The sequence below is a fragment of the Tiliqua scincoides genome, chromosome 2 (assembly GCF_035046505.1).
Source record: "Tiliqua scincoides isolate rTilSci1 chromosome 2, rTilSci1.hap2, whole genome shotgun sequence".
Taxonomy (NCBI): Eukaryota; Metazoa; Chordata; class Lepidosauria; order Squamata; family Scincidae; genus Tiliqua; species Tiliqua scincoides.
In genome coordinates, this window is record NC_089822.1 from 187,373,912 (window position 1) to 187,386,583 (window position 12,672).

The window sequence follows — 12,672 nt, forward strand, 5'->3', positions numbered from 1 at the left end:
GCAACCTATTGATGTACTATGGGGATACTGCTGTGTTTTCCTCTGCCCCTGAGCAGTAGCTAAAGATAATTCACTTGCGTTAAGCAAAAAATAAAATCTTAAGTGCAACTTGCCTACGGTTGCCTATCCTTTCTAACTTCAAGATAGGAAGTGACCACCTGGGGTAAATGATACCCCACTAGGGGTAATCAGATGGGGGTTTGCATGAATTCCTGTACTACAGTTGTTGTTCCCACAATAATCTGTCCACAAGGATGGATCCAGCAAGCAAAGCAGATATGTTTTAATTTTATGACACTGTGACCCCAGATTATGGGAAGTTTCATATGCCATTTTTGATTGATTGATTGATTCAGGAACCTTTTATTGGCATAAAAATATGCCATTTTTGACCTATTTGGGCATCCTTCTTCTTCATACATCCACTGGAATTAACAGGATGTAGCAAGCCCTTTAGTGAGACAATGTTCAGCTTCCTAATAATAATAATAATAATAATAATAATAATATACAGTATTTATATACCGCCTTTCTTGGTCTTTATTCAAGACTTTATTCAAGGCGGTTTACACAGGCAGGCTTATTAAATCCACTCAGGGATTTTTACAAATTGAAAGAAGGTTCTCTCTTTCAAGAACCACCACATTCAAGATGTTACACTCCGATCTGGTTTTAACATTCTGGCCTCCATCCTCCCACGCTCCGAGCAGATGGAACAGCTCAGCTGCAGCTTGCCGGCTGCTTCAAGGTCGCACGGTGCCGGTGGCCTCGAACTGGCGACCTTGTGGATGTTAATCTTCAGGCAAATGGAGGCTCTACCCTCTAGACCAGACCTCCTGCCCAAGGTCTGCCCAATGAACAAGTTAAAAGGTTAGAGCAGACCTCCTTGTTAAACAAACTGAATTTTTTAAAAAATTGTATTCCTTTACCTTTGCATGATTAAACCGAGCGAAATAAATGCCATGATAATTCAACAAGCTATTATTTTGTACAAAGTTAATTCTAACTACGTTTTGAAATAGAGCAGAGAACTGTTATATTCCGGTCATTCACAGCCCAATCCTGAGCTGCCCAGTGTGCAGGGCTGCAGCAGCATGGAAAATGGCTGGCGCCGCATCCAGCGCACTCCAGGCAGCCGCCGCCGGCTCCTCAGGAGAAGGGGACTTTTGTTCCCTTCTCTCAGGGAAAGTGAGTAGCCCCAATATGGGGCTACTCAATTCTGTGGTGACCCAAAGGTCGGCATAGAGTCAAGAGCATAGAATTTTCCGTGCTGCTGCTTTGCTCCACTGGTCCCACCTCCGTCCCACCGTAATCCCTCCCCTGGAACGCCTCTTCTCCACCCTCTCACTTCCCTCCCTCTGCCTCCCCCCTCTCCGGAACACCTCCCCCTATGCCTCCACCTACTTCTCACTGCTTGGCAGTCCATGCAACTGCTGAGCTGCAGAGCTCCAGCGCTTGCCCAGCGCAAGCTCAGGATTGGCGTCTCAGTTGCCTGTGGGTTTGCTGGCTTACAGCCCAATCCTGAAGCCAGCAGCTCTGCTGGGTGCAGTGGCACTGCTGAACCCACTAGAGGTCTCCTTGGGGGAAGCCCCAGGCCCAGCAATGGAGCTTCTCAAATCTACTCTGGCTATTTTGCTGGCGCAGACTTGAGAGACTCCATGTTGGGCTTTTCAGCCTGACAGAGAGGATAGGATATGGAGGAGCAGAACTCTGCCAGTCCCATCCTCCACTTGCACCATCCTTCCCTGCCACATTCTGCCCAATCCCCACCTTCCCCACCCCAAAACTACTTACCACCGGCCAGCACTACTGCAGCACCAGCCGAACCTCCACTTGGCACTGAGGCTCATTGCCAGTTGGCGCTCATCCAGCATCAGCGGCCCTTCCTCTCTGGGTGCCACAGACATCCATTATGGCATTTTTTGACACTCAGCACTGTTGCTGGATCTCAGCGCCAGTGCTGAGGATGTTTAGGATTGGGCCCTTATTCCCTTAAGTGAAATGCTATCCAATTGTTTTGCATGTGTGTTTTATTTGGGCTGATTAAGAAAGAAGAACTTTTAATATTGTGGTATAATTTGTGTTTGAAAGCATCACATTTCATAATATCACTCCTATGGCTCAGGTACATACCCACCTACCAAGGTAAGGCTAGGGAAGTGCTATTCCTTGCATCACATCCCAAAAGATTCCAGAAGGTGTCGTCTTGCCCTCCGTGTTTTTAGCATCCTGATTTTCAACCACTGTGAGTTTTTCCAGAGATTTGGGATGAGGTGTCATCGCTACACTGATACTCCTTGTCAACATAGCCAGGTGAGGCCCTGAAAATTCTCAACAGATGTCTGAAGTCATTGATGGGCTGAATGAAAGTAAATAAACAGAAGTTCTGTTCAGACAAGACAGATATGTTGATCGTGAGCAGTCAGTCTGAACTGAGTTGTCATGTGCCCAGGATGGGGTCATACTCCCCCTTGAAGAGTCAAGTGAGCAGTCTGGGAGACTAGTTAATTTCCAGGCTGTGGCCAAAACTGTCTTTTATATCCTTAGCCTAGTTCTTCAGCTGCAACTACTTAGAGGACAGCTTGGCCCCTGATACCTGCCATGGTAACTTCCAGTCTGGACTACTGTCACACATTCAATATAGAGCAGTGTTTCTCAAACGGTGAGTTGGGACCCACTAGGTGGGTCGCAAGCCAGTTTCAGATGCATCCCCATTCATTTCATTATTTTATTTTTAATATATTAGACTTGATGCTACCATGCAATGTGACTGCATTTGGGGAAATGTTACAGACCTGTACTTTTAACAAGCTGCTCTGTATATTCTTTTAACAATGATAGTAAATGGAACTCACTCCTGGGTAAGTGTGGATAGGATTGCAGCCTAGGATTGTTAAAAATTTTCCTGCTTGTTGATGCCACTTCCAGTCATGACATCACTTCTGGTGGATCCTGACAGATTCTAATTCTAGAACGTGGGCCCTGGTGCTAAATGTGTGAGAACCACTGATCTAGAGCTGCTTTTGAAGACAGAAAATTCCAGTTAGTTCAACATGCATCCATCAAGTTACTTGCAGGAGAGAGCCAAAGGGAGCACATTATACCAATGCAAAACAGTGGCATGGGTCTTCCATTTCTTTCTGAGCACAATTTAGGTTTTATTGTTTCAAGTCCTAAATCTCAGAGGATGCCTTTTCTCTCACAAATGTGTGTTGGCATCCTTCAGTCTCAGAAGACTATGGTGTCACGCTCTGAATGGTGGTTCTGGAACAGAGTGTCCTCTCCAGTGCGCGAAGCCTGAGTAAAGTAGGTATGTAGGCTGTTACCCATGCAGCAAATCCCCCCTCTCCACATCGCTGAAATGGTCCAATGGAAAGGCAGAGGCCAATACAGTTGGTTCCAGCGGCGTCGCAGGAGTTGCCAGAATGTGACTGTGTTCAGCCATGAACTGCCTCAGGGACTCCAGCTCTGGATTTTGCCTCGAGGTTGACTCCTGAAGCCTTTGCCATAACTGGATGTAGCCACAAGGCAGTGGAGGTTTGGGATCAGAGTTTTCCTTCTCTCAGATGAACTGCCTTCCCAGGCTGATGAGTCCCATCTACCCGGTGGCTGTTTAGTCGCCTCTTACAACAAGTACAGCCAAACTGAGGGCCTATTCTTATCCCCAGCCCCCAGGGGAGATCCATTGCAATAATACTCTTTCAAGAGGCCCTGCTTCTAGTTCATTCTTGGTCAGGTTTGGTTGTCTGAGAGCCGTTGTAGTGGCAAGAGTGTTAGACTTCGGAATTTCAGTTCTTTGCTCAGCCTCAAAGCCCACAGTGTGACCTTGGGCCAAGAACTCTCTCTTGATCTATTCTAACCCATGAACAGAGTAATTGTAAGGATAAAGTAGGAGGATACTGCTATGCACTGTCCTGAGCAGCCTGGAATGGACAATGTTTTCTCAGAGAAAGAGGTGCCTTGCCCAAAGGAGAGCAACAGGCTGGCTCTGTCCTCTGTTTCCAAAAATTAGCCAGAATGTTTCTGTTTCAACATGGGTTTGGCAGGTGAGACAGATTGTTATTTAAAATTGACCTATTTTATTGCTCTGCTGTTCTGTGGGTTATTAGCTTGGTGTTTTGAATTAATCACTAAATATCTATTGATATTTTGTGATGATTTTAAATTTCATTTTAATTATTTTGTTATTTCATTTTGTAAGTTGCCCTAAGGGTCTATTCAGGCTTACCCCCATTCAGGGTTATAAATATAAATAAATAATTGAAGGTACTCAAGGGTAAGTTTTACTGCACATTTGTCTGGAAAACCTGGGCTTTAAAGAGCTAACCATCTTATCACTTGTTCCCAATTTAATTCTCAGCAGAAGGCTCTGATAACATGCATTGTTTGCATTGTTTGCCAGTGTCATCAAACCAAGTGGAAACCTCTGGCCCAGCCCTACTGCATACACGTGTGAAGCTTTGTAGATTACCACTCATACTTCTGGTCCTTGATTGTCCCCAGATTTCTGTTCAACAAATCTTTGGGCATTTTGGTCACACTGACATAGCACTGAAATATTTTGAATGGAACTGGAGTTAAGCGACTGTGTAGGATCAGAATCCGGTAATGCTGTCTTGCAAATACTGTGATGCTTTACTAATTCAAGCTTCTTAGAAATCTATAAAGCTGCTACCAGCAGAGTGACTTAAAGTGTCACATCCTTAAGTTACAACCTGGAACCCAATCAAAGAAGAACATATACAATGAACCCCATCTGCAACTAGCATTGACTTTGATCCAAGTTTTCCATTGACTTTAAGGGTATTGATTGATTTTGGTGAACCTAGTTGTCAGCAGTCTTATACAGATATTCCAGAGGAACCTGCTCTCAAATACATGGGCATAGAATTGTGGCTTATGATTCAGGCATCTTGTAAAATTTATGACTGAAGTTTGTGTCCACTCAGTCATCTCCCCACATGGTATTTTACACTTCCAAGCATCATTTTGACATTTCATTCAGGATTCACTGTTTCTTTTATCTCCTTTAAGTTTCACATTCTGCCTGTTGATCATGATATTTATTTATTGTGTTAATGATCACTGTTTTTAAACCTTGAACAGAACAAACTGGGAAGAGAACAAAGGGAAGGAGAAGCGACCCAAAAAGAAAAGGAAGAGATGATAGAAAAAAGAGTCCTGAGAAGAAAGAAAAACGAAAATCAGGGAGTGAGTTGGTACTAGGACAGCTGGGTAAGCTTCAGTTTCATAAATGGGAATTTATAACTAAAGTAAGGATAGTTCCACATCCTCATCCTACCTATACTTTAGGGGCTTTTTCATGTGATTTTGAGAAGCAGACCATCACCACTCCCAGTATTGTATTTGCTCTGGCTCTCGTCCAGAGTCTGCATCACACAGTGAAATATGGTGGTTGCCTCGCTGTGGGGTGGTGGTTGAAATGGGTAGTCATACTGCTGTTCACCACATTTTTAGGAGCAAGTGAAGGGGGAGATGTGTGCTTCATTTCTATAAAGGGTGAACATGAAACATTAAAGACTTAAATATGGTACAATGCTAAAGAAAAAGATGAGGAATATAAGAAGCTGCATCATACTGGGTCAGACCCACTGTTTTATCTAGCTGTTTTATCAGCACCATCTACTCTGATCGGCAGTGACTCTCCAGAGTTTCAGGCCGGGGTCTTTCCCAGCTCAAACATGGAGATGCCATGGATTGAACCTGGGGGTCTTCTGCATAAAAAAGAAATTCTGTGTGCTGTAGTACTGAGCCATAGCCCCTGCCTCTGAAGGATCAGGGGAGGATGGAGCAGGGAGACATGCCAGCACTGTAGGCTTTCTGCAAGCAAGTAAAGACTTCTTACTCCCAACAAACATTTAGTGATATATGGTGATGTGATGGTTTAAGTAGGTTTAAATTTTGTGGTTGTATGTTTGTATTAGATGTAACTTAATTTTTAAAACAAAAATAGGCACAATCCACTCCTCCCCCCACCCCAAGAATATCTTGTTCACAGTTAGCCTGGCCTAAGGCTTACTGGAAGGCTTTGACCTTTTAATATATGCTTCTCCTTTATTAATTCAAGCTTGAAGTTCACTTGTGGGCTTTATCAAGCTAATTTCTTATAAAAATGAGACATGCTGGCATATTTGTGAACTCCACATGTTTAGGAGGAATGAGTTAGCTGGTTTGATAGAAATGTACCCTCCAACTCACTACATGGCAGTTTGTCCAGCTCTGATGATTGCCTTCCATGGAGCATTTCTGATTCTCCTCTTGTTCACTGTGCCATACCATAAAGCTTCAACTTGCAACAGTAGGGTTCCACGTTCAGCCATTTTAAAATATTTGGTGCAAACAGTGGACAATTCATGTGTAGGCTTTCCCAGACCGACTGTTCTTAAGTGAAGCAGGTTATTTCTCTCATCTATAATGTCACATTAATCATTCTGAACCTCTTCATCTGCCCAATTATCACCCAGATATTTAACTGCCCTTTAAAACTCTGGTTAAATTTTAAAGCAAAAACTGTTGAATGCGTCTGACGTCTAATGCTTATGTGCTTTTTCTGTCCCCATCGATTTTTGTAGATTTGTCAACTTCCTTTCCCATTGATGGCACCTTCTTCAACAGCTGGCTGGCTCAATCTGTTCAGATTACCACAGAGAACATGGCGATGAGTGAGTGGTCCTTGAACAATGGCCATCACGAAGATACCACCCCAGGTCTTTCTGAGGAACTTCTACAAGATGAAGAGACCTTGTTAAGTTTTATGATGGATCATTCCTTGAAGTCTCCACTGAAGCAGAGTGATGCCACAAAGAAAGCAAAGAGTAAACTGCGAACCCATGCTAAGAAAAAAACTGCAAGAAATGGCTTGAATACTATCTTCAAAAGTCACCAAGAAGAGGACTCAAATCAGTGGACTAGCTTGAGTTATTTATCAGACCACACCACAGAGTCCTTATCTCACAATCTAAGAAACAGCAAGGCAGATAAAAGTGTGGACAAACAACCAGAGCACAGAGTGATGTGTGAAGTGAAAAAGACAGCTAAGAAGAATGTGTCTCATCCAGCAGCTCCTCTTCTAAAAGCAAAAGATTCTCAAGCCAACCAGGGTCTGATAAGTAACATAAGCAAAGATGAGGAACCAGTGAAACGTACCCCATCTGATCCTAATTCCCTGGTTAAAGTGCCTAACTCAGTAGGTAGTCCTAAAACAGTGGTGAGGTTCAAATTACCAAAAGAGGGCAGAGGGACTCGGAGATCACAGCATGAGAAGCCTGAGATGATTAATGGACCTCCGGGAAGTGAAAAATCAAAGGTTATCTTACATCCTTTTGACAATGAGACTGATGGTTACTTTTCAGATGCAGAAATGAGTGACTCTGACACAGAATCTGGTGGTGGCAGAGGACACCATAGCCAGTTAGATTCAGGAAATGAGGATAATTTCAGAATGAGTATTTTGGCATCCTAATACACCAGATAGACCAATTGTGACAGCTCTGCGAGGCCTAAATCCAGTTACAACTGCCATGTCCAATTTCCGCCTGGTATCATACCAGAGGGTTTCGGTTTGCTTGCTTGTTTTGTTTTTAATTTGTATATATAGTTAAAAAATGACACTGTTATTTTTCCTCTTCTCTGTATGCCTGAGTATCATCTAAAAGCTTCACTGACTTAGAAAATATACTGTAACAGTAGTTAACCCTTCTTAGTTGAAAAAAAAAAAAACTTGCATATCCTGGTTAAAATGTAACACAAGCAAGTGCATTATTAGGGACTTGTACTTGCTTGTAGTGAGCAAGACATCCTAGAATTTTAATGAGGAGGTCTGAGATTGCCAGTATCTGTTGTTCATGCAGGGACAACAGTTTTATGGGCATTATTTTAACCAAGCAAACAGATTTCATGGTCTGCCTGGTGTTGCTGCCTCTGTTGGTTGGCAGGGTGTAGATTGGGAGTACTACTAAGGTAGACAACTATATACACAGAATTTAATGGAAAAGGAAATATATATGTACGTATGTGTGTGTGCACATGTGCAGGATTTGTCAGCGTGCATGTCTGTGCGTGTGCAACTATGAAGTAAAATAAGCAATTATTTTTTTAAAGAAGCACAACTAGCTTATTTGAAGAAAGCACTTAATGGGTTGAGGAATATAACATTGTATTTAAGGTCTATTAAATCCTTGATTTTTCTTTCTCACCTCTCCAGTTCGATCAGAGTCCGTCCAAGGGGCCAAGAACCAAGATTTAGCCCCATCACTCCAACTATCAGCTGGGCAGTACTATAAACACTCATCCAAGGCTCTCAGTAGATAGAAGACATACATATCTGTGTTAAAGCTGCTCTGCTCCCTATCAATATCCCTCCTGAGTAACTTGGGTACTATTTATTGGTATAACCCAAACCTTTGGTTGTGTGAAGCAATTCTCATAATTTGCTCAGGTTGATTAAAGTAGCCTTTTACCAAAACACTTGGGCCAAACGGGCATCTGAGTGGGAAAATATAATTTCACTAATCAAGGAGGGAAAGTATTTAGAGGGTTTTTAAAAACAATCATCAAACGGCTTCAGTTCCCAACCTGGCAAAAGAGTTTGAGTCTATGCTTTCAGCATAAATAACCAAATGATCACTCCCCTGCACAGGGACTGTACACATAAGCTTCCTTTGTGCAGAAGTGATTGTTTGGCTGTATATGCAACATCCGTAAGAGGCAATTGAATCATTTGCCTTTGCCATTTTGTTTCTTTCCCTAAACTCTGTACCTAAATTGGTGGCTTTCTCCCCTTTCGATCCTTCCATTTCAAAACTGAAATCGTAGTAGGCAAGCAAGTTGACTCATCATAGGAGGGTGATTCACAGAAGTCAATAGTCTAAATATTACAATAATGTTATGTATAAATTGTGTCTAATAAGCCTTAAGTGTCATTCAAAAACCTATGTTACCTATGAGTCATGCAGATTTCCATGTTTGCACTTAATTATACCATCACTTCAGTTTTGGCTTCAAAGGTCACAGTTCAAGTTTGCTACATGCTTTATGGAAGTGACCCCAGCGTGAGCTCAGGGAACAAAAACAAAAAGAAAAGTGAAGTTCACTAAAACTTTTTGTTGATGATGTGTTACTTTTGTGCGTGTGTGTGTGCGCGCGTGTGTGCTGGGACACTTCTGCTTGTTAACCCATCACTTTCAAACTGGGGGAGATTAAGATGTTGCAGTTATTCAGATGATTCAGTGGAATTATTTTGTGGATGCCAAAGAATCTTTTTGAGAATAGCACAGCCAGAAACCGGAAACTTGTCATTTGGGAGAAAAAAAACTGAACAAAAGCTGTTTAGTTACAAAGGGACTAAAAACATGTTCATGACACAGCTGAGGCATTAGGTTGCAAGCTTGCTGAAGATGATGCTTTAATCATTTGGACCACATCTCACCATTTTGATTTCTGATGCTCTTTGCTCATTCCAGTCTGAGCAATGCTGGTTTTATGCACTCTGATGCCAGAAATTGGCTGTCCTTGGGGTTTGTTTTTTTTAAAAGCGCCTGTCATTTTACAAGCCTTCCAAAGTCCTTAATATGACTCCACTTGAGCTACAATTTGGAGAAACTCAATTCTGAAAAGAAACCAAAATCCAGAGCCAACCGTACTTCAGTGTTTTGCTGATTTGACAAGTCTTGTTTGCAGTATGATTTTTTTTCTAAAGCACTGACTGAAACAAAATTGTTCTACATTGGCCTAATCCATATTGGTTGGCAAGTAAATTCTTCTCCTTAATCAAGGCTTGGTATGTTCAGATAATGTTAAATACAGTAAATAGGACTTAGTTTTATCTTATCAAGCTTGCTAGGCTTTAGCTACAATATCCTAGTTATGTCATACAAATAATCAATATGCTGCCTTTTAATGGATCTTGCTTCCGTGTGCTTCAGTTCAACTATAGCTTAAACAAAAATCCAGAAATCTCACTGTACACTGCTTCATTCATTACTATTGCATTACTTGCCTGCTCACCCAGTACCGGACAGCAAAAGGGACAAACTTTAAAGAACAACCAAACTAAAGCAGCACCTATCTTTCTTTTCTTTTTAATTATATATAGCACTGTGAGACACTCCATTGTTACTGTGAATAAGAAGTCATTGTCAACTGAAGCAAGTTAAAAAGAATATGGAAAAAGAAGGCAATACTTTAAAGCTTGCTCTAGATTAGCTCCTTTGGTTCATTCAGGGGGGGCTCCATATGTAAAGGCTCATGAGGCCCTCTATGTTCACTGTGGGACTCCCCCATTAGGAATATTCCCACGCAAGTGAGGAGAGACTCTGCATGCATGGAATTCCACAGAGCTTTGAATCACTTCTGTTGTATATAAAGCATCCATGTTTTTATAGCTGCCATGATTTTTGCAATCAGGGAATTTAAAAGTAGGCCACATTTGGCTTCATGTTATGGAGAGTGAAGGCCAGAGAATGGAAGAAAGAAATTCAGAGAAATTTGCTAGAATTACAAGGAGACAAGAAGTCATCGCTGTTCCTAACTAGAATGTCTAATTGACTATGTTAGAAAATATATTTCTGTATTCTGGGCAGATAACCCTGCAGTACAAATATATACCACTTTTTACCTTGGGAGTTTGGTAAAATGCTGGTTTTTTGCATAACTGCTGAGGAACCTGTTGGTTTGGATTCTTTAATGTGCTTGGATTGTTGATAATGCTCCTAATTTAACAGAAGAGCTCTGTAGATATGGGAAGGATCGGAGAGTACCTTGGAATTGGCTATAATCTCTGGTGTGCAGGAGCACAGACAAGCTGCCCCTTCAGACATGTAATGTGTCACCATGTAGAAGGAGCACTTGTGATGGTCAGTAAAGTCCCTCTTCTCTTGCTTCTGAGTTTTGGTATATCTAGCTGGTTGCACTAGGACATAGCTCACAGCAAATAGGATCACTAATGAAAAGGGAAGGTGCTCCAACAGTGAAGAACCTACTCAGACTTTATTCCGTATTGGTTCCTTCCAACACTGATTCTTTCATTTTGTCTCATAATGTCACTCTTGACACGGGAGGTGAGCTTGATATGCTAAGTTGATAGCCATCTGCATAGAAGTCAGATTCTTATAAGGAACCCACTCTTCGTTTTCTATTTAGAACCTACTTTTTTCTTGTGGAAATAAAAAAAATTGCATAAAGGAAGGAGAAATTTTACATGGAAAATATTTTTGATGCACTGTAAATGTATTTTGAAATTAATAGGCAAAAAAGTATAAATGGTCTATTTTATTACACAAATGTCTTTGAGATGATGTATGAACGTCACTGTTTGCACTGTAGCAGGGGAATTCCATTCCTTTCAAGAAAGCAGCATCAATGTGATGTATTAACACAGTAATAATGATACTCCTTGGTTTAGTAGCAAGATGCAAACTTTGCTTTTACAACCTCAGTGTTGACTGGAATTTCCCAGAAACGATTTGAATTTTCTCACATTCCCCTTTCCCCACTTAAGTTTTTTGGACTAGCTGTTATATATTTGCATCTTTTGTATTGCTACATTTAATATTTAAAAATAAAGCGAAACTAATATTTGACAATGCTTTTCCTCAAAGCACAATGGAGGATTAACTATTTCTGCAGAAGGAAAAGAGAGGGAAAGAATTTAATTGTACTGCTGTATTTCCTTGAACTTGTCAGCATTGGGCTTTGCAGTTTGTTACAAAAGGACTTCATTTTCAAGCAGGTGTGTTAATTTGGTTGTTCTTTAAGGGAACTCTTGTATACTTTGCTCCATTCCAAACAGAAACAAAACAGGCCCATATCAGTTACAGGAAATGATATGAATGTCACAGGAGGCAAAGCCCTTCTGTCTTTGTTTCAAAGAAAGTGATGTGCCATTTGTTAATATAAAAGAGAAATATTGAAAATATATTGAAAAGAGCAATTTTAAATTATTTTTGGCTTATGTTGCAATATTTATTTTCTTGTATTAGAAATTCCTTTGTAGAGAAAAAAATGTATTTTTCATTAATGCAAAACCTATTTCTCCTTTTTGTACATTTTCCATGTTAGTTAATCCTTAAAGCAATATAATGTATCAAAGTTGTTCTGTGTGAAAGCTGTATTATGCATGCCGTTTGTGTTGCCTTTGAATAGGTCTGTCTGCCATAATTTTCATCATGTTTCAATTCAGTGTATGCTTTAATACACATTGGGACCATGGCCCATTTGCTTATGAAAAAAGTACCTTTGCATTCTTCAGTGTGTTGGCAAATGCAGTCAATAAAGCTGTGTTTTCTGTGTACTTTTGCCTGAATATTAAGTATTCAACAGGACCTCAGTATCAAAGGGAGTTATCTTTTTCATATCTCCATAAAACCTTGGCAACTGAGCATCTAAGCAATATTACTTAATTTCTATCAAATCCGGAAGTGTAATTCGAATGCTTTAATAATGGCGCTACATGTGTGATACAACTTTATGGAAGCGCAGAAAAGCTACTCAACGTGTTATTAGTGGTAGAATTCAGTATCTTAGGCCTATCAGCTTTCTTTAAATAAAAAAAGCAAGTTTGAAGTCCTCACAGCTACAAAGATATAACTGAAAGCGTATCAATAATGCCTACACTGCAATCTCAGAAGTCAGAGGAGTTGAATAAGATTTCCA

At 40.9% G+C, this 12,672-nt stretch overlaps 1 protein-coding gene across 4 annotated transcripts in view; it reads left to right on the forward strand.

The window, feature by feature from the left end:
- Nucleotides 1–12,310, forward strand: part of JADE2 (jade family PHD finger 2) — a 167,868-nt gene extending 155,558 nt beyond the window's left edge. For 3 of the 4 annotated variants that reach the window (XM_066618226.1, XM_066618225.1, XM_066618228.1), the window contains 2 exons: nt 5,107–5,235; nt 6,594–12,310. In XM_066618226.1, coding sequence (XP_066474323.1) covers nt 5,107–5,235; nt 6,594–7,483 — 1,019 coding nt within the window. In that variant the 3' untranslated portion in view covers nt 7,484–12,310. The remainder of the gene's footprint in view (nt 1–5,106; nt 5,236–6,593) is intronic. The other variant, XM_066618227.1, reaches the window with a different exon arrangement.
- Nucleotides 12,311–12,672: the final 362 nt, after the last annotated feature.